At 39.4% G+C, this 27892-nt stretch overlaps 1 protein-coding gene across 2 annotated transcripts in view; it reads left to right on the plus strand.

The window, feature by feature from the left end:
* The first annotated feature begins 1169 nt into the window (after window positions 1–1169).
* The window catches only part of OCLN (occludin), a 64653-nt gene continuing 37930 nt past the window's right edge, over window positions 1170–27892 (plus strand). Inside the window, exons 1-3 of one of the 2 annotated variants that reach the window (XM_006900033.1) lie at window positions 1213–1262; window positions 4603–5275; window positions 12458–12619. In XM_006900033.1, coding sequence (XP_006900095.1) covers window positions 1213–1262; window positions 4603–5275; window positions 12458–12619 — 885 coding nt within the window. Of the gene's footprint in view, window positions 1263–4602; window positions 5276–12457; window positions 12620–27892 lie in introns of both variants that reach the window. The other variant, XM_006900034.1, reaches the window with a different exon arrangement.

Genomic DNA, 27892 nt, shown 5'->3' on the forward strand with positions numbered 1-27892 from the left:
TTGCCCAGCTCTCTGATGCATAGCAAGTAATTGCAAAGACTGTGTCTTGTATCAGGTGCACCTTGGTCTCCAGACTGACATCATTGTTCTTCAGTACTTTGGAGAGGTCTCTAACAGCAGACTTTCCTATCACAATACGTCTTTTAATTTCCTGGCTGCTGGTACTAAGAGTGTTGATTGTGAAGCCAAGCAAACTAAAGCTGTTAACAATCTCAATCCCTTCACCATCTATCATGCTGCCAGTTGGCCCAGTGGTGAGAGTCTTTGTTTTCTTGATATTGAGCTTCAATCTATATTGAAAACTGCAGTCCTTTACCTTCTACAGCAAGCACTTCAGGTCTTCCTCAATTTCAGCAAGCAGGATTGTGTCATCTGCATAACGCAGGTTGTTGTAAATTATATATTCAAGTTTAAATAATATTCATATGTTGGTGATATGCAGAGCATGTGGTTGTTGTTAGATGATGTTAGTCAAGTATGACCATAATGACCCTTAGTGACCTTGTGAACACAGATCTAAACCCTATGCAATCCTCACACTTCTAATGGACACATTAGAGCCCATTGCAGCAGTCACTGTGTCAGTCCAACTGGTCTTCCTCTCCTTCACTAACCCCCTACCCTACCAAGCATCATATCTCTCTTCAACAAATAGCCCCTTCTACCAACATGCCCAAAGTATGTGAGGTTGAAGCCTCATCATCTTTGCCTTTGAAGAGCACTCTGGCAACACCCTCTCCAAGACATATTTGTTTGTTCTTTTGGCCATCCATAGGATGTTCAGTACTCTTCTCCAACACCATTGTTATTGATTGCCTTCGAGTCAGCCATAGCCACCCTATGAACAGAAGGCCTGAAGCCTTTCTACAACTATCAAAATTTGTCAAAGTTCATAGGGTTTCTGGAGGCATGCTGTTTAGTAAGTGGATGGTACTCCTGCTTCCAACAACCCAACCATAGTGCTAGGAATATGAGGCTGGATTACTCCTCTTCTCAGGAAGTCTGATGCCCAGTGTTTGAAAATACAGTGAGAAAGGGAAAAGTAATTATGCAGTAAGTAGTTACTTGGAGATTGGTGTCATTAGTTTTTACTGATGGAACTCTGAGCACAATACTAATGCCATTACCCTACTTCTTTTGTTTAGATTGGCTCATCTTGGGAGCTACCAGGTATTGCTCATCCCGAAGATCAGGTGACCAGTGACATTAACCATGTCATCCAGGCCTTTTGAAAGTCCACCTCCCTATAGACCTGATGAATTGTAAGTAAAAAATTCTTTAGGTTTTTACTTGTCTTGTTTTTTAGTATCTCTTATGTTTTTTAAAAGTGCAATAGCTGGAACTTTAATCTGTTATGTGCTTTTTATGATATCATAAATAATGACAAACTTTTATCGCTTATGCAAGTCAGTAAACAAAACACCCCAAGAATTCCCTATCATTTACTTACCTGTCCTTATTATCTTACCTTGTTCTACCTCTGAGCTCTGGTGGCCTAGTGGTGAGAAGTTACGTTGTAATCTCAAAGATGTGCGGTTCAAATCCTCTAGCAGCTCGTGGGAAAGGATAGGAAATCTTTTCCTGTGTGATTTTCTGCCTCCAAAAACCTATTAGAGGGTCAACTGTAGGTTGGTTCTGACTCAGGGACACCCAAGCACATACAATCCTAAGGGAGCTCTGGTAGTTTATTCTATAGGAAGTTGCACTGCTAACCCAAAGGTGCCGGTGTCTCAGGCATGTTGAGCCCACTGACTGGCTCCGTAGAAAAAAGCTGGGCAACCCTTCCCTTGTGATTTACAGTCTCTGGAAACTTGCTGAAGAGTCCTCTGTGGGAGTTTTTATACATCCAAATCATTGTTGGAGGAGAGTACTGACTATGCCATCGACAATCAGAACAAAGGAAGTAAAACAGAGTGCTTCTTAGAGCCAAGGGTGGGTGGAACTTCATTTCGCTTACATGGACATATTTTCAGGAGGAATTAGTCCTTGGAGGAGGACATCAGGCTGGGAAAAGTGGAAAAGTGGAGTGTCGGTCAGCAAAAGAGAGGAAGTCTCTCAGGGAGCTGGTATTAGGCAGTGACCACAGTGGGCATGACAGAGAGCATGAGGATGGCCAGGGTCGCGCAGGGCTCAGCACTGTTGTCCACAGGGCCCCTGCTTCAGTCATCTCGATGGCACCTAATAACAACTACCAATCAGACAGTTAACTTTTACTTGTTTTAAAATTTGTATAAATGTATTAGTGTTACATGTATTTTCTGCCTTCTTTTCGCATGAATAAGATTTATCCATGTTATTACTACATGCAGTCATTAATAGTTTAGTTATTTTCTTAATAGCGGTACAGAAATATGTGAACCAAATATATAATTTTATGTTGTGATCACATTAAAGATAAAAGGCTTATTTAGCCAATTGTTTGTTTGTTTTTTTAATTTAGCCATTTGTAATAATGTATTTTATTTAACCCAATAAATAATTTTAACATGTAATTAATTGATAAAATTGTCTAGGAGATAATTAACCATCCTCTTTTTTTTTAAATTTTTTGTTTTTTTTATTTTATTATTTTTGTACGTGTACCGTCAAATCAGATCTGACTGGTACAGGAGGAGACTGCCCCTCCTTCCCCGGCATAGCATCTGGTTAACCATCCTCTTTTAATATTTTGTGTTGCGTGTTGAGTACTGTTGAGTCAGAACCCACCTCTAGATGACCAGAAGCATTTAAACACACAGAAGGAGATTGCCTATCCTCTCATAGAGCAGATGGTGGATCTGGGCCACATATGTTCGCGATTACAGCACAGGTTCTTATCACTAGACCACCAGTCTTTGAAATACAATTTATGTTTTAAATTTTTAGAACATTCCATTTTTGATGTCACATTTCCTACACTTACATGTGATATAACTTGTAGCCATATATTAAATCCTGTAGAACAACAGTAACACCAGGGAGATAACTCAGCACCTAGCATACTCAACCATACATGATTGCAAGGGCAACATTAGTCTAAGGATAAAGTCAAGGTGGGGAAAGGAGAGGATAAAAGGAGAATGGAAATAAAAACCACAGAGAGAGATGAGGAAGAGTGATGTTACAGTATAGGGATTACCATCAGCATTGTGAAAACAAAATATGTATAAATGAGTGATGGTAAACTTGAACTCAAATCATAATAATACTGGATTTCTGAGGCTGTAAATATTTATAGGAGGAGATCACCTACATTTTTCCTGTGGAGACACTGGTGGATTAGAACTACTGACTTTGTTGTTAGCAGCCAGTCATGTTATGTACTATACCACCAGAGCTCCTTATATGTGACTGGTGGCTGTTTAATGGGACAGTGCTGCTCTGTATTTCACTGAAGATCACAATTTATATGCTAATTTTGTAGAAAGCCCTGAGATATCTACCGTTCTTAAATTTGGTATGGCCTTACATTAGTGGGTCTGTCATGAGCAGTCTGTTTATGATTAAATTATTGGAGTATCAAAATAAAGGAAAAGTCAGAATTCAGTTGGTTATCCTAATGAGCCCTGGTTGCATATTTGGTTTACTTTGTAACCTTTAGCATAACTGTAGCTACAACTCACAAAGCTTTTTTGTTTAAATGTCTTACTCCCCTGTTAGAGACTAAGTCTGTAAGGGACTTGGAATGACATTATCTTGTTTGTGTATCTCTTGTACCAAGAGTCCAACTCCAGTAAATAATCAAGTGAATAAGTGAATGCTTTTTTAAATAGTAAAGCTGACAAGAACAGTACATGACTGTGCATGTCTGTTGTCAAATTGATTCTTACCAATAACCCTCCTATCATATAATACAGGGAGCTCTGGTGGCCTCTTGGTAATTGTACCCCAATTCCAAAGGTACACTGTTTGGATCCACCAGATAGACAGTCATTCTGCTCCTGTTTGATTAGCTGCCTCTGAAAAACCTGCAGGAGATTCAGCTGTGAGTCGGTTCCAAGAACAACTATGTAATACAGGGTAGAACTACTCCATAGAGGTTTTCTCGGCCACAGTTCATAAGGAAGCAGATTTCCAGTCTTTTATTCCATGGTGCTGCTACATGGGCTTGACCCAACGTCCTTTTCGGTTAGTAGTCAAACAAAAACTGTTTTTACCAACAAGACCCTATGACCCCAAGTACGGCAGTATGAATGTCATGCTTGAATGACTTCTCTTCAGTCACATAGTCAGAAGGGTTAAAGTCATTCTTTTAAACTACCTGGGTCCTGTCTGCAGAAATTATTTAAGTGGTATCTAGTACTCTGAGTCTCCAGGTAATTCTAATATGCAGCAAATTTTTAAGATTTGCCCTCTGGTGTGCTAGAGAAATGGTTGTCAAAGTGTGACTGAATCAGCATCACCTGGGAAACCTATTCAGCCATGCATGAAGCCAGTAATCTGTGTTTTGACAAACTATCCAAGTGAGTCTGATCCTCACATATCCTTACTATTCTTAATGAGCCAGTGCTAATAATAGTGTCATTAGTCAGTGGTTTAAGTTATCATAAATACTTTATATGTTCTTTTTGTTTAAAGCTACCAAAAATCAGTAACTGGAAATTGCTTTCATGTGCATTTCAGCAAACCGAATCATTATGCACCCAGCAATGACATATATGGTGGAGAGATGCATAATCGCCCAATGCTTTCTCAGCCAGCATATTCCTTCTACCCAGAAGATGAAATTCTTCACTTCTATAAATGGACTTCTCCTCCAGGAGTCATTCGGATTCTGTCTATGCTCATTATCGTGATGTGCATTGCCATATTTGCCTGTGTCGCCTCCACGCTTGCTTGGGACAGAGGCTATGGAAATGGTTTACTGGGCGGTGGCATGAACTACCCTTACGGAAGTGGCTTTGGTGGTTTTGGAAGTAGTTATGGTTACGGTTATGGCTACGGCTATGGAGGAGGCTACACAGATCCAAGAGCAGCCAAGGGCTTCATGCTGGCCATGGCCGCCTTTTCTTTCATTGCGGCATTGGTGATATTTGTTACCAGTGTTATAAGATCTGAAATGTCCAGAACAAGAACATACTACTTGACTGTAATAATAGTGAGTGCCATCCTGGGCGTCATGGTGTTTATTGCCACAATCGTCTACATAATGGGAGTCAATCCAACTGCCCAATCTTCTGGATCTATGTACGGTTCTCAAATCTACGCTCTGTGCAACCAGTTTTATACTCCTGCAGTCTCTGGACTCTACATCGATCAGTATTTGTATCACTACTGTGTGGTGGATCCTCAAGAGGTAAGGATTGTTTACTGTTTTTCCTTTCTGTTTAGGCCAGAGACTCAACTCGGGTTCCAGAAGGATCACTTGTTGATGCTTGAGGAATCTTTTCTGACTAGTTAAATTAAGATGTGGAAGTAGGGCTAAATGTCAGTATTTTCACTATCCTATAATACACAGTTTATGGAAACAATTCATTGTTTCTGATTGTTTACAGAATTATACAGTCATCATACCACCCATTTTTAAAGTGTTTCCTTCAGATTTTGTACTTTTTAGCAATGTCTCCAGTTCCCACATTCCCCTCAGCTCAGCACTAGCCAGACACTTATCTATTGTCCATCTCTCAGCTTGCCTATTTCTAGGCTTTTCATATTAATGCAATTAGACGATTGATAGCCTTTTTCAAATAGTGTTTTCATTTAGCAGAATGTTTTCAAGGTTCATACAGGTGAACCTTGGAACCTTTCAAGGTGTCAGTACTCCATTTGCATAGTGAATAAAAGTCCACTGTATGGGTATACAGCATTTTGTTCATGTGTTGAAGAGTTCATGGGTGTCTGGATTATTTTTACTTTTTGGCTATTTTGAACAGTCTATCTGTGAGCATTCACACACTAGTTTTTGTATGAATGTATGTTTTAGTTTCTCTTGGCTATACAATACACCAATGAGTGGTATTACTGGCTTGTATGGAAAATAGTAATTAATCTTTTGGGAAACAACTAGAATATTTAAAAATATGGCTGTATAACTTTATACTCCTTTTCAGCAGTGTAGAGGATTCTCATTTCCCACATTTTTGTAACATTCTGTTATTATATTTGTGTTTTTTACTATGTTGTTTGTTGTTATGTGCTGTCGAGTCATTTGCGACTCATAGACACCCTATGTACAACAGCCCTAAACCCTGCTCTATTCTGTGCCAGTCGCATTGCCTCTGACACACCTGTCCCGATTACCCCAGTCACTGAATCAATCTACCTCATAGAGGGTCTTCCCCTCCTGCGCTGTCCCTCTACCCTACCAAGCATGATGTCCCTCTCCAGTAGCCACTGGTAAGTATGAAATGGTAACTTTGTTGTGTGAACCACATTGCTTTGTGTATTTCCATAATAGTTAATGGTATTTGTAAAAAGAGCAAGGGCCTCATGGGGGTGGTCATATCTGATCTCGACCCATTCCACAAGGGACTGTCTCCATCAGCAACACAAAACCAATCCCCAGGAGGTCAAACATGTCTCCCATACTCCAGCATCTCTTTGTACTCATTCCAACACCAATCTTACTGCTTTACTGGGTACAAATTACATTGCAATAACTCACAAGCCACACAGAACCGTATTAAGGCAGTCGAAAAACTATAATACAAGTTAGTAGCAGAATACAATTTCTCAGTCAGGACAGCTTCTGGAATGTGCTTACATCCTACAGCCCCATGACTTGAGGCTCTTAGTTCTGCCATTTATGTCTCCTCCTCCTTTCCCCCATTAGTCTTCTAACTTGGACAAAGACTCTTAGTTCTGGTTCCACGAGGGGAGCAGTCCCAAGGTCAACTCTGTCTCTTCTGTGGTTCTGTCCTTTGGTTGTGGCTGCTCTTCTGTGGGTCTGGCTGGCTCAAGAATCTCTGGCCCTGAAGGGCACCCTGCATGCCTTTTTCTTTGCTGGTTGTGAGATCCTCAAATTCTGCTGCAGGTTCTGTTCAGTTCAAGGCAAGACTAGACAATCCCCTTGTGCATCAGCTAGCATGCATAATCCTGCCCATCCGCGTGGAAAATCTGTCAGTGGCTAGGGAAGCCATAAACCCTTAATGCCACAGTATTGTACTTTTTCCATGTATTATTTGGCCATTTTTAGAATCTCCTTGGAAAAGAGTTTAATTTAGAACCTTTGCCCATTTTATAGTTGGGTAATTAGTCGTCTTGTTAAAGAATTGTTGGAGTTCTTAATATACTTTTGAGATAAGCCCTTTATTAGGTAATACAATTAATTGCAAATAGGTTTTATTATTCTGGGCTGTCTTCATTTTATTGATGATGCCCTTTAAAGCATTAAGTTTTAATTTTGGTAAATTCCTGTTTAATTTTTCTTTGTCTCTTGTGCTTTGGTGTCATATATAAATTAGCTTTACCTGAACCAAGGTAACAGAGATTTACTCTCCTGTGTTTTCTTCAGGTTGTTCTATAACTTTAGCCCGTACCGTTTATTTCTGTAAATAATTTAAGAAGTGATTCAACATTCTTTTGCAGGTGGATGTCCTGTTGTCCCAGAATAATTTTTGAAGAACTGTGTTTTCTTTGTTGAATTGTCTATGTGAAATTGTAGAATTTCATTGTACATTATTGATTTATAGGTATCTCCTAATCCCCAGGGCTATCTTGCATTTATTATTTTAGTTTTTTAATTAGTTTTGAAATTAGGACATGTAAGTTCTTCAGTTTGGTTAATAATTTATAAGACTGTATGGACCATTATAAATCTTCATTTCTCTGTGAATTATAGGGTCAGCTTGTCAATTTATTAAAAACTAAGAGTCAGCTGGTATTTTATAGGATTGGTTTCAGTGCATAGACGCGTTTGGGCATTATTTCCATCTTAGCAAAAGTAAGTCTTTTAATCCATAAATACAGGATCTCACCCCCCTCAATTTATTTATGTTTTTATTTTCTTTCAGACATGTTTGTTAATGTTAAAAGTTGTTGTTAGGTGCTATTAGGCTGACTGTGACTTAAAGTATGTTGAGCAACAGATCAAAACCTAGCCCCATGGGAGCTCTGGTGGCCTAGTGGTAAGACGCTGCACTGTAATCCAAGAGGTATGCGGTTCAAATCCACCAGATGCTCTGCTGGAGAAGGAGGGGCATTCTCCTCCTGTACCAGTCAGATCTGATTTGATGGTACATACACACACACACATAAATGAAAAAAAAATTTTTTTAAGTTAAAAACCTAGCCCTGTCCTGCTCCATCTCCACAAGCTGTGCCATGCTCAAGCCCACTGTTGTGGCCACTGTGCCAGTCCATTCGGACGGCCTTCTTTTCTTTTGATCACCCTCTACTTTTTTTTCCCCCAGTCTTTTTTTAAATTTTATTAGTATTAATGAACATTTACAGGGATTTTGGGTTTTCATTCCTTCATTGCTGTACCATTCTCTCTAACCTCTTCCCCAGTTTGTTCTTCTTCCCCTGCCCTCCGAATGTCTGTTTTAATTGTCCAATTGACAGTGCTTGTCAAAGTCAGTTCTGATTAATCTCCTTTGTCAGTGTGTCCTTTGCCATTCCCTATCCCTCCTCCCTGAGAGAGACTTCACCCTGATTCATAAGGAAAAGGGGATGGCGTATTCTCTTATACTTTTTTTTTTTTCCTAAGAGTGCGGTCTTTTGACAAGGACTGGTGCCTCCTGACAACATGCCCAGAGTATGTGAGACAAAGTTTTACTATCAGTACCTATAAAGGAGTACCTGCTGCATTTCATCCAGCACAGATTGATTTATTCTTTGGCAAACAGTGGCATATTCAGTACTTTGTTACCACTACTCAATTCAAAGGTGTTAATTCTTCTTTGGTCTTCTTTAATCATTGTCCACCTTCCAGATACATAGGAAGCAATTTTAATAACTCGCTTGGATCAAGTGTGCCTTAGTCTTGAAACAAATATACCAGCTCCCTAGCACTTTGGAAGAAGTCCATAACAGCAGATTTTCCTAGTGTAACATGTTTTGATTCCTTGACTTCTGGTAACATGGATGTTGATTATAGATCCAAGTAACAGGAAGTTGTTCACCACTTCAGTCTTCTCCATCTATTATGATGTTGCCCATTTGTCCAGTTATGAGACTTTTGGCTTTCTTGATATTGAAGTTTACCTCATAGTGAAGGCTGTCATCTTTGATCTTCATCAATAAATAAGTGCTTTAAGTCTTGATCTCTTTCTACCAGCAAACTTGTATCATCTGCATAGTATAGGTTGTTTATAAGTCTTCTTTCAGTTCTGATGTCACATTCTTTGAGAGTTTTCAGAGTAGATGCCAGTATTTTTAAAACCTACTCATGTGATTCAAATGTACAGGTGAGACTGAAAAATGCTACCATTCATGAGAAACTATGAGTCATCTTAGTTATACTAACAAATCAAACATTTCTGAATTACTAATCTTTCCTTCCGTGTTATTTTTCACCTGAGCATGACTCAGGAATTACCACTATAGTACTGAATTAATCTTACTTTTAGAGTTAAACCTCCTGTAACCATAATCTACCGTTATTTTGAAGTCTAAAATAATTTCCTTGTAAATGTAGATTTTCAGAAATTTGTTGTTACCATTCATATGAACTTGTGATAAGCATGGGTTAAGGTACCCTTCCTCCATCCTCTATTATCTGAAACTACTTTTTGGCAAAGGATGCCACTATCAGAACTGAAAGTTGAACCTTCTGTTACTCATCAGCCTACAACCAGGACAGAAGCTTAGTACCTGACACAACTCGGGTGCTTTTCTAGGCTGATAGACAATTTAATACATATCAGGCGCAGGGGGAATATGTTACAAATAGCATCTTTCCCTGCCAAATTCTTCTAGTAAGAACTCAATTGACCCCTAAAATGAAGAAACTTGCCAGACCACCTGCACCATCATTAGTTCATTTGCTCTAATTTGTTGATCTAGGTCCTCATAATTTATGGTAATGAATATTTTCTATGCAATTAACTTGCAGTATAAAAGGATTGTTATTGTTAGATGCTGTCAAGTCCACTACAAGTCATAGAGACCTTGTGAACAACAGCTCTGAACTTTCCCTATCCCTATGCCACCTTCATGATCCCTGTCATGCTCAGTCTCACTGTGATGGGGTCATTGTGTCAGTCTGTCTTGTTGAGTTTTTATCTCTTTCTCTGACCCTCCACCTTTCCTAGCATGATGTCTTTGTCCAGGGACAGGCCCCTCCTGACAACATGCTCAAAGAAATGAGATAAAGTTTTACCACCCTTCCCTCTAAGGAGCACTCTGGTTGCACTTCTTTCACGACAGACTTTTTATTCTTTTGATAGTCCATGGGATATTCACTACTGTCCTCTGACACCACAAGTCAAGAACATTGATTTTCCTTCTGTCATCTTTAGTTATTATCCAACTTGGAAATACATATGATGTAATTTAAAATACTCTGGCTTGGAACAGGCACACCTTAATCTTTAAACTGACATCTTTGCATATCTTTAAACTTTCTTTGCTTAGTCACGAAAGTACAAGTAAGCATCTTCCTGGTATTCAGTTCATCCAACATTAGTTTGACGTCAGCAGTGTCATTCCTTGTGCCATAGTCTCTTCTGAATCCAGCTTGAATTTCCTGTCAGTGTTCCAGCAATTTTTAAAGTTATCTTCAGCAAAGTTTCACTTGCATGTGATATTAGAAATTAATCATGCTTTTTGATAATTTTCACATTCTGTTGGATCACCTTTTTTTTTGGGAATGGAAACAGATACGGATTTCTTCCAGTTAGTTGTCCAGGTCGCTGCCTTATTCCTTAGAGGTAAAGATTCTGAAGCTCCGTCTGAAATACTTTGGACAAGTTGCAAGGTGGGATCAGTCCTTGGAGAGACGTCGTCCTTGGGAGGATGGAGGGACAACGCAGGAGAGGAAGACCCTCAGTGAGATTGATTGATTCCATCACTGGGGAAATGGAGATAGGCATGTCAGAGACAATAAGATTCGCAAGGGATAGAGCAGGGTTTAGGACTGTTGTACATAAGGTTGCTATGAATTGTAGGCAACTCGACAGCACATAACAACAACAGTAACCAGTCTACTAGACTACTGAACACATCTGTTGCTACATCTGTTTTTAAATACCTCACTTGGTATTCCATCAATTCCCGGGTCCTTATTTTTGCCAGTGCCTTCAGTGCAGCCAGCTTTAACTTCTTCCTTCATTATCCTTGGTTCTTTGTCTATGCTACTTCCCGAAGTGGTTCAGCGTTGACCAATTAGTTTTAATATAATGACTTAGTGTATTCCTTTCATCTTTTGATGCTCCTGCATCATTCATGATTGTACCTGTAGAATCCATCAGTCTTGTAACTCTGGTGTTGAATTTATTTTTAGTTTTCTTTCAGCTTTAAAATACTGAGCACATTCTTCACTTTTGGTTGTGTAACACCAGCTCTTTGTACATTTTGTTAGAATGCTTTGTCATCGTTAGCTGTCCTTTGAAATCTTCTGTTCATCTCTCTTACTAAGTATGTATTCATTTACATCTGTTAATTTCATTTCAATCCGCTGGTGAGAATTTGTATTTCCACCCAAATTGTACTAGATGTTTTAGCAAGGTCACCTGGGGATCTTGTTAAAATATAGATATTTTTTTAACCCAGCCAAGTATCTGTTTATTATCAAACAAAACCATCAATGCAATAAATTTACATGTTTGACTTTCCCCCCCTTCTTTTTAACTAGCATGACAAAGGAACTATTAAAAACAGAATCCTAATGAGGCAATAATTTCATTTTTTAAAAAATTTTATTTTATTAATTTTAATGAACATTTACAGAGATTTTGTATTTTAAAATACTGATTTTTAATTCCATAATATGGGATGGAAAGCAAATTCTCAATAGGAAATCAAGATGGAATGAACAGTTTGAAGCCCTGATATTACATGAACAAGATTACAAGCATGACTATGTATTTAAGGCTACTTCTTAGAAAGCATTTACAAACCCTTTAGAAATATACTAATAATTTGTTTAAGTATTGCCTATTATTTAAAAAATTGTGACTTTTATGTACACAGGCTTCAGAATGTTCTGGTCTGAAATGGGTATGACACGATATCATATCTCTACAAAAATAAAGTAGTACTTGTGTTACATGATTTTTGTAAGTGGTGTAGTCTCTCCATTATTAATTGTCTATGTGCAGTATATGCTTATGTTTATAGGTACTTTATATGCAAAAAGTTGGTAAACCTCACTTTAAGCATATTTTGAGTATTAAGATACGTATTTGCTCAATTCATGTAGGTTATACTTTATGATGATTTCAAAACATAACCATTTGCTTCAGTGGTATGCCAATTAAATGATAGAAATTTAGCAGGGCATTAGATTGTGAAGATTCCATTCATTTGTATAGGATTGACTGGGGGAAAATAAGTAAGGATAATATAATTATATCAGTTTATTTAATTCCTTTTTTAGGCTATTGCAATTGTACTGGGATTCATGGTTCTTGTGGCATTTGCTTTAATAATTTTATTTGCTGTGAAAACACGAAGGAAGATAGACCGTTATGACAAATCGAATATTCTTTGGGACAAGGAACACGTCTATGATGAACAACCCCCTAATGTTGAAGAGTGGGTGAGTGGGGAAAAAAAAAAATCAAAGTTTCAATTTTTATTAAACTTCTGGTTTTCTGTATTTAAGTTGTATATGTATTAATCTTTATAAAGGTTGCTAAAATTGTCTCAAGTTTCAGTCAGAATTTCAAGATGATGAGATAAACACAGATTGTTACAGTGCAAGTTAACAGATTTTTATTCCCAGATTGTGGACCTAGGCACTGAAAAGAAAAAGGAATGACAAAGAAAGAATTTGGCATTTGCAAAATAAATAGAGCTCCTTCCACTACCCCACCTCCTTTTTTGGCAATTACAGATAATGCTTCCATGAATATTTACTTGCAAGCTTTTGTGTGGATGTGTGTTTTCACTTCTGGATATATGCCCAGGAGTGGAATTACTGGGTAATTCTGTGTTGAACCTTTTAAACAACTCTTTTTTCCAGAATGGTTACATAACTTTACATTCCCACCATTAGGGGAAAAACATTGACACCATTGCCCAGGGTGCTGTTGGAGGTCAGGATTTACAAGAGAGCTTTTTTCCAGTGGCTGCAGGTGGCAGATCTTTTAAACTTTTTACTAAATGACTAAAGAATTATGCATAACTTTTACCTGTAAAAATATTAGTGAGACAGTGAGAGATTAGAAGTTTCCTCTCAAAAAAAAAGAAAAAGTTTCCTCTCTTGTTGATACTATTAACCATATCAGAACATGACTTACTGTGTATTAAGATTTTCCAAATACTCTCCCCTAAGTATCTATTGTTGATACCTAAACTATCTTTAGAGATATTTGGAGTGTTCTCAGAAACTTTCTCTCAAGATGCTGTCATGAGCATCCTCAGGAATTGCTATGCCAAGTTTCTTTCTTTGACCACATCAGTTATTTCTTGCCAAGAAGGCTAGCCAATGGGAGTGGCATCAGCTTGGGAGGGCTAAGCACACGTGCTCCAGGTCAGGTCTAGGGTAAAGACACTGATATTTTTGAAAGATCTTTTAGTTCTGATTTTTTAAGACTTGTAGGAGTGTAACGGAAGTATTCTTTATTCAGGAACAAAATTGCAACCGTTTTTTAAAAAGGATGTGCATTGCATATGTATGGTGCTAAAATGATTGCAGTTTTGTTGTGCCTGCTTTCTGTTTGAAGCTCATGCGTGCTCTCTTGCTCGCTCGTTCTCTCTCAATTCTTCCCCAACCCCCCAGTGTTTTAATAAGGTGTGATGTAGGAAGGAGTGTTTTCTCTCTCACTTTAAGTTGCAGGCAAGGCTACCTGTAGATGGAAAAGGGCAGTCTGTTGTGAGCTATGAAGTCAGTGTTTCACTGAGAGTTTCTGGGTGTGTCAGTTTTCACTAGCTGTTGGTTTTGTTTACTTAAGGTTTCGAGAGCCTTTAAAAAAAAAAGGTAATAGTAACTCTTAGGAGGCCAATGTCAGTGATAATGAGAGTCCTGGTGAACTCTGATCCCTCATCTGATTTTACTGTCATGAAAACGTGTAATCAGTACTAGGTGCTTTTGATAATTGGGCAGATGATAGCTATAGTAATTGATGGAGGTAGTGATAATGATGAAGCTGAAAGAACTACTTAATTTTTTATACTTCATTGGAAGTTTAACAATCATACTCTTTTTCCCCATACATCAGTTAATAGGTATTTTGTTTTATAATATCAGTTGCACTTAATTAACCAGTTCTTATGTCTAACCCCTACTTATATATTGTATATTGTTTTCCCCCCCTCTTTTTATTTTTTTTTTTAAAATTTAAAAAAAAAACACAACACATGTGTGGGGGGAATCCAAGGGCGTAAGGGGTGGGAGCAGAAGGGTGAGGCTGGTTGGGATGAAATCACAGGGTTGCACAATCTGGTGGATTGTGGAGGGAGTAGGTAAAGGAAATGAGAAAGATCTGGCAGGGGCTAGAAAAGACAGGGTAATGGTGGGTATCATCCAGTGTTGATTAATTAAATTTTTTTTTTTACAAAGAGATTGTCTTTTTTATTGGGGGGGGTCCCATTTGGGATTTTGCAGACTCTTTGGCTGCTTCATGCTACACAGGGGTGTTGAGATGAAGGGGAAGGGTGGGCCCATTTTATTACTTTCCTGGTGGCCTTGATTTGAAGCTACATGCCTTCTTGTTCAGTTAGAAGAAATTTTCATGATGTTTTCTGTCCTCTGGATTGCAAGGTCTTTGCATGTGTGAGTCGAGTGGGAGTGTCTGGCTGAACTTTGAGGCTCCATCCATCTTTGTTTCCTTAGCTGGTAGTTATGTTTCCTTTTTGTGTTGGGAACCAGGCTCAGGCTTCAGGTTCTAGAACAAGAGTGAGTGTTCAGATTACCTATAGGAAAAGGAGCAAACCTAGAGAGAACAAACTTGTGAGTTACAAAGAATAGGGCTCTGGAGGTGTTACTTATAGGTGTACTGGAGGAGGAGATGGAAGAAAGTGGCTTAAAGTTTCTCATATACACCAGGGGGCTCTCCCCAGGGGCTGGGTGGCTCTCCCCTACCAGGTGGCTCCCCACCCCACCAAAGCTCTTCTGAGGTCCAGACTTTGTCCCTGACTGGGGACTACAGCCGAGGACTGCACTTTTAGCTGTAGCGCTGCCATCATTGCCCCCTTCCTCTCTGCTAAGTGGTCTCATTGTAACTTGAATTCTGTATTATTACTTTTCCCTTCCACAAATGGAGAAAAGGGGCTTCCAGAGTGGTAAACAGACCTGGTCAAGGTTGAAAAAGTAAAAAAGGCCGTAGAACAAGGACTCAAACCAAGGTTGTCTGAAGGTAGGCTGTGAGGTGGACAGCTCTGCATGAGGTTTAGACCATCTTTCGTCTTCCTCTGCAAGCATAATCCTGCTGAAGATCATTTTCAAAATGGCCAGAGGAGTACGGTCAGGCCACCGGACACCAGAGCTGGTCCTGCAGGGTGTTTCTGGCCGTGTATTGTCTTTAATGAACTACTTAACGTTTTTGTTTGTTTTAGAACTACTTTACTATTTAAGGTATTGTTTTTGTGAAGCCTCCTCGCCAAATCATGAGAAACTTGATCACCACCATGTTCCTTCATGTGTATTTTAAAGGATTTTGTTGTTGTTATGAGCCCTCATAACCACCCTATGAACACCGGCTCTGAATCTTGCCCTGGTGAGCCACCCTCATTATCTCTAACACACCTGTCCCCATTGCCACAGTCGCTGTGTCAAGCCATCCCATCCAGGGGCTTCCTCTCCTGCGCTGTCCCTCCACCCTTCCAAGCATGATGTCCTTCTCCAAGGACCAGTCTCTCCTGTCCATGTGCCTAAAGTATGTGAGACAGAGCTTGACCATCCTTGCTACCAGGGAGCTAGCTCTAGTTAGTATGTTTTTAATTTTTTTTAAATCTCACAAGAAAATTGAGTTTGATAACTTAAAACATTTGAGAATAAGCATGTTATCTGTTATTTGAGGTGGTGTGGTTACTGCTCACTGTTAACCAAAGTGTCAGTGGTTTGTACCTTTCAGGAGAAAGATGTAAGCAGTTTGTTTCTGTAAAGATTTATAGCATTGGAGACCCGATAGGGCAGTTTTAACCTGTCTTGTGGGCTTGCTGTGAGTTGGCATCTACTTGTCTGACCTTTTATTTTCTAGTTACATTAGTTCATTTGAGACTTCATTTCATTTGAATATTTTATCGAAATTTTTAATATTTTGAAAAATATGAAAGCTTTGACATTTTCCTTTTTTTTAACACTTTTTCTTAAATATGACTAGTATCTCCTCACAGATTTTATTGATCTTTTCATTTTTTATAGTGTTTTTATTTCTCTTAGGTTCTTGTTATTTTCTCTAATCCATTTCTTTATGGGCCCTTAATTCTTTTTGTTGTGCTGTAAGAGCCACACTATCCTTACCAGGTTTAGATTACAATTCTCTGTAGTTTCTTAAACTTAAGCACATTGAAGATTGTTAGGGTGTTTTGTGATTGGACAGAATTTTGTTCTATTGTACATGAGGTCACTTTGAGTCAAAATAGACTTACTGGCACCCTGACAAATAACAGTATTTTCTTCTGAAGATTATTTAAATTTTCACATTATTTTGGGCAAAATATATACATAGAATAGAGTGAAACGTGTCAGTTTATAATATACTTTTTATCATCCTTACTATGGTAAACTTTGTGATTTTCATTTAGAAATATTTACTTTTTAAAAAACAACCATAAAACTCAGTGTGAGTGTACAATTAAATGTATACCATTCTATAGCCATTAGCCCAACTCAGCCTTTTAAAACACACACACACAGACAACAAAAAAAACACCAACCAACCAACTCCTGTACCTGCTTGTATCTTTTCTAACACCAACTATCCAACCCACGGTTCTCACTGCTCTGCTATTTGGTCACCTGATGTGTTTCAATGGCTATTGTTACAATGGCCACATGAAAGTCAAAGAACCATATTCACTGTTAAGCGGTGAAGTTAACAGTTTGGAGATAAGAAACCACGCTTTTTTTCCCCTTGGAAATAAGAATAGCTTTTGGTTTTTATTTTTATTTATTTATTTATTTATTTATTTATTTAAGTATTTTTTAGACATAAGAATAGCTTTTTATGTGTGTGTAAAGACCATTTGACCTAAAGCCAGAGGCTTTGGGTCTCTATTACAACGTTCTCTTAGTCCTGCCAGTTGTGGTACCTTCTCACCAGCAAGCATGGGCAAAGGCCCCTGACTCTGTCTGAATGGGGCAGCAGTCCCAGGTCAACTCTGTCTCTGTCTTAGCACTCGCTAGTTGTCTGCTGTTGTATCCTCTAAGTCTCAGTCTTACTGGCACAGGAATCTCTGGTCCACATAAATGCATAGTGAATTCTCTGCTTCTTCTTTCTTGCTGGTTTTAAGACTTCTCTCATCTGCTCTAAACTTACTCTCTTATTCAGCCATGTGTCAGACGTCAAAGCCACTGGTCTGGGGAGGTCTGTTTTGAAGACTTAACGTTTTATCACAGTTTACTCTTTGCTTTTTCTAACCACTGGCTTTCATACTTGATGATTTACTTTTTCTCTTAAAGTCATTTTACTTCCCTTGTACCAAAAGGAATTGGTGGACACAGAAGAATTTAATGAAACAACATATGAGCAAGAACCTCTGGTGATGAAGGAAGAAGTTCAGACTGCTTTGAAAGAATTGTTTAAGAATAAGACCTCAGGGGGGGAAAATAATAAGATATTAGGAGCTGCAACTACAATCCCAGAGGTGCACGGTTCGAATTCACCAGATGCTCTGCCGGGGAAGGAGAGACAGTCTCCTCCTGTACCAGTCAGATCTGATTTGATGGTGTACACACACACACACAAGAATAAGACCTCAGGAATTGATGGTATACCAAGTGACATATTTCAACTAACAGATGCTGCCCTAGATGTGGTGACCAAGTTGTGCCAAGAAATCTGGAGAACAACCACTTGGCCAACAAACTGGAAGAGATCTGTATTTGTTCCCATTACAAAGAAAGGTGATCCCACAGACTGCACAAATTATCGAACAATATTATTAATATCACATGCAAGCAAGCTTTTACTGAAGATTATCCAAAAACAACTGGAACAGCACATCAACAGAGAACTACCAGAAGTGCAGGCTGGGTTTAGACGAGGCTGTGGTACTAGGGATAGTGTAGCTAATATTAGATGGGCCTTGGCTGAAAGCAAGGAGTACATGAAGAATGTCTTTGTTGCATTGATTACACAAAGTTATTTGACTGTGTGGATCATAACAAACTCTGGCTAACTCCGGGAAGAATTGGAATCCCAGAACACTTGATTGTGCTAATATAAAACCCATACTTGGACCAGGAGGCAGTCGTCAGAACAGATCCAGTGAAGAGATCCATGGTTCAAAATTGGGAAGGGTATACCAAGGCTGTATCCAGTCTCCATACCTTTTCAGTCTTTATGCAGAGCAGGTTATACGGTTGGCTGGGCTCTATGAGGAGAAATGTGGCATCAGGATTGGAGGAGGAATCATCAACAATCTGCATTATGCAGATGATACCCTGCTTGTTGAAACTGAGGAGGACCTGAAGCACTTGTTATGGAAGGTCAGGGACTGCAGTCTTCAGTATGGATTGAGACTCATTATCAAGAAAACAAAGATTCTCACCACTGAGCCTATTGGCAGCATCATAATGGATGGTGAAGAGATTGAGATTGTTCAGTTTTGGTTTGCTTGGTTGCACAGTCAACACTCTTGGCACCAGAAGCCAGGAAATTAAAAGATGTATTGAGATGGTAAAGTCTGTGGTTAGAGACTGCTCTAAAGTGCTGAAGTGCAAAGATGTCAGTCTGGAGACTAAGGTGTGCCTGATACATGCCATGGTCTGCAGTCACTTGCTATGCATCAGAGAGCTGGACAATGTCTAGGGATGATAGAAGGAGAATTGACGCCTTTGAGCTGTGGTGTTGGAGAATAGTCTTGAATATACCATGGACTGCTAGGAAAACAAACTAGTTTGTCCTGGAGGGGGTGAAGCTGGGCTGCTCCTTGGAGGTAAGGATTCTGAAGCTTCGTCTGACATACTTTGGACATGTTGCAAGGAGGGACCAGTCCTTGGAGAGGGACATCATGCTTGGGAGAGGGGAGGGGCAGTGCAGGAGAGGAAGACCCTTGATGAGATGGATTGATTCAGTGGCTGGGGTAATGGGGGTAGGTGTGTCAGAGATGGTGAGATTGGCACAGGATAGGGCAGAGTTTAGGGCTGTTGTACATAGGGTCGCTATGAGTCACAGGTGACTTGACGGCACATAACAACAACAGTCATTTTACTAATAAGTACTCATGAAAGTGTGTAAGCCAGATACTACATGCCTCATACCATTATCTTCAGCATTTGAAGTCTGAAATTGATCAAAGTTACAGTCAAGATGCATTAATAATAACTGGTGAATGAAATGCAAAAGTTGGAAACAAAGAAGGACTGATGATTGGAAAATACACCCTTGGTAGCAAATGAGGCTGGAGATCACATAGTAATATTTTTTGCAGTGATCAACAATCTGCATTATGCAGATGACACAACCCTGCTTGATGAAACTGAGGAGGACCTGATGCACCTGCTGCAGAGGGTCAAGGACTGTAGCCTCCAATATAGACTGAGGCTCAATGTCAAGAAGCCAAAGATTCTCACCACTGGGCCAATTGGCAGCATCAGGATGGATGGTGAAGAGATTGAGATTGTTCACAGCTTTAGTTTGCTTGGCTCCACAGTCAACAGTCTTGGCACCAGCAGCCAGGAAATTAAAAGGCGCATTGCCATGGGAAAGTCTGCTGTTAGGGACCTCTCCAAAGTATTGAAGAGCAATGGTGTCTCTCTGGAGACTAAGGTGCATCTGATACAGGCCATGGTCTTCACAATCACTTGTTATGCATCAGAAAGTTGGACAGTGACCAAGGAGGCCAGAAGGAGAATTGATGCCTTTGAGCTGTGGTGCTGGAGAAGACTATTGAGAGTACCGTGGACTGCTAGGAAAACAAACAGATTAATCCTGGAAAGGGTTAAACCAGGTGGCTCTTTGGAGGCAAGGATTCTGAGGCTCCGTATAACATACTTTGGACATGTTGTAAGAAGAGACCGTTCCTTGGAGAAGGTCATCATGCTGGGGAGGGCGGAGGGACAGCGCAGAAGGGGAAGGCCCTCTATGAGGTGGATTGATTCAGTGACTGGGATAATTTGGATGAGAGTGTCAGATGACAGTGCAGTTGGCATAGGACAGAGCAGAGTTTAGGGCTGTTGTACATAGGGTTGCTATGAGTCGAAAGCGACTCGACGGCACATAACAACAATATATTCTTTACAAACATGGTTTTTTTTTAAAAAAAATAATAATAAATGGCAATAATTCACATGAACCTCACCTGATGGAATGCATTTGAACTTGGCTACATTTGTAGAAAGAGTCAATGAGGAAGCTCATTATGAGTAGTCAAAAGATGACCAGGAAATAATCACGATTAATAACGAAGAAACTCTGAAATTTGCTTTTCCAAAGAAAAACCGAAACAAAGGGAAGAAATGATGATGTAATCAAGCTGAATAGAAGATTTCAAAGAGCAACTCAAGAAGAAATAACAAAATATGCAAAAACTTGGTTAGAAAACCACCCAGCATTTCTTAAACTGAAAGAACTGAAGGAATTCTTCAAGTTGCAGTACTGAAGCATTCTGTGGGCAAAAAATTGTATGATGCAGGTAACATCTAAAGAACGTGGGAAGAATACACAGAGTCCCTGTACCACAAATAACTATTTAGCTTCTAATCATATCAGGAAGGCGCATTTGATCAAGCACCAATGGTAATGAAGCCCATACTGTACTGCAGGAATGGGCAGTATTGGACTCTAGGAATTAATGGAATACCAGTTGAGATGTTTCAGCAAACACATGCAACCCTGGAGCTGCCCATAGTCTGTGCCATAAAATTTGGAAGACAGCTACCCAGCCAATTGACTAGAAGAATTTCTGTTTATTCCCATTCCTAAAAAAAGGTGATTCACAAGAGTTCACACATTTGTAATATCACATGAAATTAAAATATTTCTAAATATTATTTAAAAATTGCTGGGAAAGTACATTGACAGAGAAATGCCAGGAATTTAAGCTGGGTACAGAACAGGGTATGGAGCATGGGATATCACGGGTGATTGAAGGTGAATCTTGACTGAAAGCAGAGAATAACAGAAAGATGTTTACTTGGGTTTCATTGAGTATGCAAAGATGCTTGACTTTGTGGATCATAACAAAGTATAGCCAACATTGAGAAGAATAGGATTCTCAGAACACTTAACTGTGCTCCTGTGAAACCTATACCTGGCCCAGGAATCTGTTGTCTGAACAGATAAAGGAAATATGGCATGATCTTAAATCAGGAAAGACATGAGTCAGGAATGTATCCATTCAACATACTTATTCAGACTTTATGCTGAAAAAATAGTTGAACTGGATTGTAAGAAGAAAGATGTAATATCAAAATGAGAGGACGACTCATCAACACATTATATTATGCAAATGGCAACTTGCTTGCTGAAAGCAAAGAGGCTTGAAGCTCTTACTAAGGAAAATCAAAGATGACAGACTTTAATAGGGATTACATCTCAACATCAAGAAAACAAAATTCTCACAACTGGACCAATAGGCAATGTCATGTTAAATGGAGAAAAGACTGAAGTTTTTCATGTGTTTCTACTATCGTCTAATTGTGAAAAGAATGCAGGCAGTGTGGGCACAGCCATGTCTGACTTTGATGAACTCCACAGGAGTAACAGTCCTCATCCACTATGTCCACAGTACAAAGCCAGTTGTCATGAAGTCAAGCTCTCGACCTATATTTTTGTACTCTAACACCAGCTGTTTGCCCCAGGTTCTAGAACACTGCACTACCACGAAGTCTGCTGATCAATTGCAATGACCACACCGAACTCAGAGCTACACTCATGATTATAGAAGTTATTGGGAAGTTAACAGGTTACAATTAAGATTGGAAAGACAGCTTCTCAGCTGTGGTGGAAAACCCTTTAACCTTTAGCCTCTGAACTTCAGGTCAGTATTTCAAAGCTCTCCTTGTTTTTGTACTGTTGAGTGAGAACCAACCCATAGCTGATCTTCTGGTGGGTTTTCAGAGGCAGTTAAATGCACAGGAGGGGACTATCCATCCTTCTCCCACAAAGCTCTCTCCATCCTGCCAATGGTAGACTCAGCCTACCCCACAGCAGTCTTTCATTTTATAATATTTTGTAACAATTTGTTAATTCTTCCGTTGATGAGCATGTCAATGATTAAGACTGTTATTGCCATGTAGTATTAGATCCCTATCAGAGTTTTTCATTGAATTGCTATGAGTTATAGTCAACTTGACAGCACATAACAACATGCACCTGAGAGCTGGACAGTGAATAAGGATGACAGAAGAAAGATTGATGCCTTTGAGCTGTGGTGTTGAAAAAACTGCTGATATCCCACAGAATTCCAAAAAGAACAAACAGAAATGTCTTGGAGACAGTACAGCCAAAGTGGTCTTTGTCTCTCAAACGTTTTGTTAGCAGAGGCTAACAATTCCAATTCCTTGGAAAAAGACCTCATACTTGGAAAGGCAGAGGGAGGGTCAGCGAGAGAAAAGAAGATCCTCATCAAGATGCACTGACACTGACTCCAACAATGGGATTGAGTATGTCAGAGATGAAAAGAATGGCACAGAGTTCAGATCTATTCATAGGGTTGCTGTGAGTTGTATCTGACTTGCCAGCCCTTAACAACAGCAACAACAATGCTTGTGCGAAGTTTCTCCTCCTAAAATATACTTAGGAGTGGAACTCTTTGTATGTAAAGATTATGAATATCCAGCTTTATAAGGTAGTAAACCTTATAAACCTTTGGTTGTCAGCCCAATGCTTAACCCACTGGGCCATGAAATAAAATAAATAGTATTTTTCAATTTTATAATGTTTGCCATTCAGACAAGTTTAAAAATATGTGCCTCTTGCCTTGTTTTGTGGCATGGTTTTGTTTTGGTTTTTTTTTCTGATCATGTCCTCATGTTTATTGGCTGTGTGGTTTTTTTGCTTTTTATCTTTAGCAATTGCTGAGGTGGCAAAACTCAACAAGTTTCTCTGATACTCTTGATTCTCATAAAGGTTTCCTGGTGTAAAGTTCAACTGCAAGGCAGGGTTCTGAGATAACATAGTCTGTTGCATGAATTTGTTTACAGTTTGCAGATGACTAATCTGCCAAAGATATGACAAACCAAACTGCCTTCTTCCTAGTTCTAGCAAAAATGATAGTGTGTTCCTTCTCTTCCTTTTTTTTTTAATAAAATTTTTGCTTTATACTGATTTACTTACAAAGCTCATATATGTTGTTTTTCACACTGGGTTTTTCCCATTTCCTTTACCTACCCTTCCCTCTACCCATCAGATTGTGCAACCCCATGATTAACCCCCTGCACATCCTCACAACTCTGCTCCCACCCTCTCCCACTTGGATCTTCATACACATTTTACTAGTTATCTATTTCTACAATAAGTCTTATACAGTATTTCTTCTTATGAAACTGAGATAGTTCACTTAGCATAATGGTGTCTTGTCCCTCCCAAGTTAAGTAGTGATTTTCAAAATCAGTGCTTTTGCATGCTTCCTAATATTCCATCATGTGAATGTACCATAATTTCTCAGTCCACTCGATTGTGGTTGGACATTTGGCCTGTTTGCATTTATTTGCCATGATGAATAACACTGCTAAGAGACTGGAAAAAAAACCGAGCCTATTGACTGGGAAAAAACATTTGACAATACCGTTTCAGATAATAGTCTTATATCAAAAGTTTACAGAATCCAGCAGGATCTCCACAAGAAAAAGACTGATAACACAATTATAAAATGGACAAAAGATATGGAAGGAGTTTCCACAGAGGAAGATATTTGGATGGCCAACAGACACATGAAGAAATGCTCAAAATCATTGGCAGTAAGAGAGATACAACTCAAAACCACAATGAGATACCATCTCACTCCAGTAGCAGTGGCAAAGTTTAATAGGACAGCAAGTAATATTGGAGAGGATGTGGCGAGATAGGAATTCTTATACTCTGTTGGTGGGATTGTAAAATAGTACAACCACTCTGTAAGGCAGTATGCCATTTCCTTGAAAAGCCTAACAAATTCTATATGACACAGCTATTCCCACTGCTTGGAATGTACCCTGAAAAAAATGAGAACTGAGGCACAAACGGAAATTTGTACATCACTGTCCATAGCAGCGTTACTCTTTCCTTCTTGAGTGAGTGAGGTGCTTCCCAGTGTTAAGAATTCATTGGACAGGGCGGGCGGCCCTCGGCTCCCAGCTCGGGGCGAGCTGTCGCAGCCCTCAGGGTGAGCTCCTCAGTCCCCAGATTGTGCCGTCTGACCCCTAGGTGGGGAAGGAGAAGAAAAAAAAAAAAAAAAAAGAATGCCTAGGGTATCCAGAGAATGTTACCTAGGCCACCTTCTGCCACCCTCCCCCCCAGTAAACCTGAAAGCAACACCCTCAAAGCCCTTCTATTTGTAACTCACAAGTTTGTTCTCTCTAGGTTTGCTCCCTTTCCTATAGGTAACCTTAACTCTGAGTTTTACTCCAGAATTGACCCTGAACCCAGTGCCAGTGACAAAAAGGAAATACAACTGACAACTAAGGAAGCAAAGGAGGATGGAGCCTCTGGGTTCAACCAGCCATCCCCACTGGACCCACCTGGGAAAACACTTTGCAGTCCAGAGGGGAGCAAATGACAGGAAAATATCTTCTAACAGAGCAAGAAGGCAAGCAGCTGTAACCCAAGACCACCAGTAAGGTGATAAAGCGTCCTACCTTCCCCCCTTTACATCTACGCCCCTGTTCAGCATGAAGAAGCCAGAGAGTCGGCATCCAATTCCCAAATCAATAAGACAGTTGGTTTCATTACTATTGGAAAATGCTTGTATGCTTGTCATTCCTCTGTAGCATCTGGTCCCCACTGGACCCTCATAATTTCCTTCACCTGCTCCCCCCACCGACCAAACTATGCAGCTCTGCAACTGCATCCTGGCCCATCCTCACCCTTCTACCCCCAACCCTCACCTCCTTGTACCCCCAATATGTTTTCCCAATAAAAAAAAATAATTCATTGGAGTCCATTGCTGAAGGGAACAGATAACCTCCAAATGTTCTTCTCATGCTGAGTGTTCCACTATTTTCTATATTTTTATTCTTATTCTTACTCATTCATTGTTGTACCTCTTCTTCCTCCCCCTCCTTTTTTTCCCCCTAGTCCACTTTGCAAGTCATCTCTTATTCCAGATTTTTTGTCATACATAACATACCTAATCATATATTCCTTTCAGACCACTTCAGTTTTTTTCTAAGATCTTTTCCTATGTACAGTTTAGAACACTAGACAATGCTGAGTTCTGCCTCACTGGAAGCAAAGGAGACCCCTTATTACAGGTTTCATTGTTATTTAGATGTTGTTTGGTGTCCTAAGTTGATTAGGACTTTTAACAAACATATGAATAGATAAAACTTTGCCATGTTCTTTACCATCCTTCTGTTCTCCACATGCCTAAACTTAAAATAATTGAAGTTAACTGTGTCATTCTATCTCACTGAGAGTCTTCCTACCCATATGATGTCTTTTTTCCAAGGATTGATTCCTCCTTCCTAGCATGCCCAAAGTATGTGAGTGAAAATTTCACTCAGATTGTACTTCAGCTAAGACAGATTTGTTTGTCTATGATATAGTCAGTTCTCTTTGCTGACACCACAGTTCAAAGGCATCAGTTCTATGCGGCTGTTAGGTGCCATTAAGTCTAGTTTGACTCATAGCAACCCTGTGAACAACAGATCTGAACCCTGTCCTATTCTGTGCCATCCTCACAATCTCTGAGACACTTGAGCCAATTTCTGCAGTCACTGCGTCAATCCACCTGGTTGGCACTCTTCCTCTCCTTTGCTGTTTCTCCTAGCAACATGCCCAAAGTACATCAAGATTTAATATTTCGTAAAGAAACCTGAATTCTTCTTTAGTCTTCCTTATTCATTGTCTGTCTTTCAGATGCATGTGAAGCATTTGTGTTCCTTAATTTTTAAACTGACATCCTTGCTCTGTAACGATTTAAAAGAGGTCCTTGACAGCAGATTTAACAGTGCAACATGTTTTTGTTAGAACTTTAATTTCTTTCACTCTCAATGTGTAATGTTGTCATTTTCTACTTTTCTTGAGTAAAAGCTGTATATTTGAGATTTGGAACACCAGAGCGTTGTTTGTGTATTTACCACTTTTCTTGTTAATAGTTTACACAGATCTCCTCTGTCATTTTTAACCTGTACGTACATCAGGGAAGTTGATTTAGAGAAGGGGCTTTGTCCAGTGGCAACAGAGCTGTGAGTTTCAGTCCTGATTCTGCTATGAATGACTAATGAAAACTGAGAAACCAGCACTGTCATTTAGTTCACTTATTATTGCCGTCCAGTCGTAACTGACTCATAGCTGACCACTAGTGGGCTTTGGAAATTGTAAATTGCAGGAGAGAAGATTGCTCATCTTTCTCCCCAGGAGCCAGTGATGGATTCAAACCACCAGAGAGATACTACCTCCGGGTTAGTGTCTCAGTTCCCTGCACACTGTGCCACCAGAGTTCCCTCTTCTCCTCTTGACTTTTTTCTGCTTGAGTAATCTTAATTTTTTTTTCTCATGAAAGATCAGCTTCTATAGGATAAGAAGCAGCTGTTTAGAGTTGAGTGTTTGCATATTAGAGTTATGCCTGCGACTGGTCTCAGCAAGAGACCTTGTTTGGCTCAGTGTGTGTCCAGTCGCCACCTTTACATTCATATCGTGATTAGAATCATGGACAACCTCATGTAATATGGCTTATGGCAGTTTTTACTATGTAAAACAGAGAAGATGATTTCTAGAGAAAGAATGCTGTGTAGACAATATGCACCATAAGTATAATGTATGAACTTATAACTGACCCTTTGTTTATGACGTGATGTTTGTACTAGGCTTAAGGGTACTATGAGTAACTTAGAATAAATTCTGTTCTGAGCATTTTCTAACAGATTATTCCTGTCTCACTCTAGCCACTCTCCATTCTCCCCTGCAGCTCAGATACCTTCTAGCCACTGATTGAACTTGGCATCTTGAAAATTCAGGAGACCTGTGCTCCAAGAAGAGAATTCTAGTAGTATGGTCTGTAGGGAGTTTCCTTGCTAGCCTAAAGGGCACATGTCTCTAATGGTTTGAATCCACCAGCACTGGAGAAAAACTGACAGTCTTCTCTCGTGCAACTTAAAGCTTCATAGAAACCCAGTGGAGGGTCAGCTATGATTCAGTTTATACTCAGTGGCAATCCTGAGAGTATGGTCCAAGGAATTATGTTCATTCAACATACAGTACCTTAACCATGGGGCACTGAGTTCAGAGGGACTTGCACCCTTTAATCCATGAAGTTAACCAGTTCTTTCTAATCTTTGTGTCAAAATTCTCTTCCTGCCTGCCTGCATTTTCAGGTCATAAAAATAGCATGCATATTCACCTTTCGTAGAGTTAACGTAACTGGGGCCAGGTTTTGGAAAAATATACACACCCATAGTAAATATTAAGAGTTGATTATAAAATTTGTGTACTTGAGACTAATTCATATATTGATACCTAAGTATTCTGATGAAGTGGTAACCATAAATTAACGTCTCAGGTTCAAGTGATTCTGTGAATACATTTTTATTTTATTTTGGCAAAGGAAAGAAATTGAGAGT

The sequence above is a fragment of the Elephantulus edwardii genome, unplaced genomic scaffold (genome assembly GCF_000299155.1).
Source record: "Elephantulus edwardii isolate Elephantulus edwardi_28Jun2011 unplaced genomic scaffold, EleEdw1.0 scaffold00271, whole genome shotgun sequence".
Classification (NCBI taxonomy): domain Eukaryota; kingdom Metazoa; phylum Chordata; class Mammalia; order Macroscelidea; family Macroscelididae; genus Elephantulus; species Elephantulus edwardii.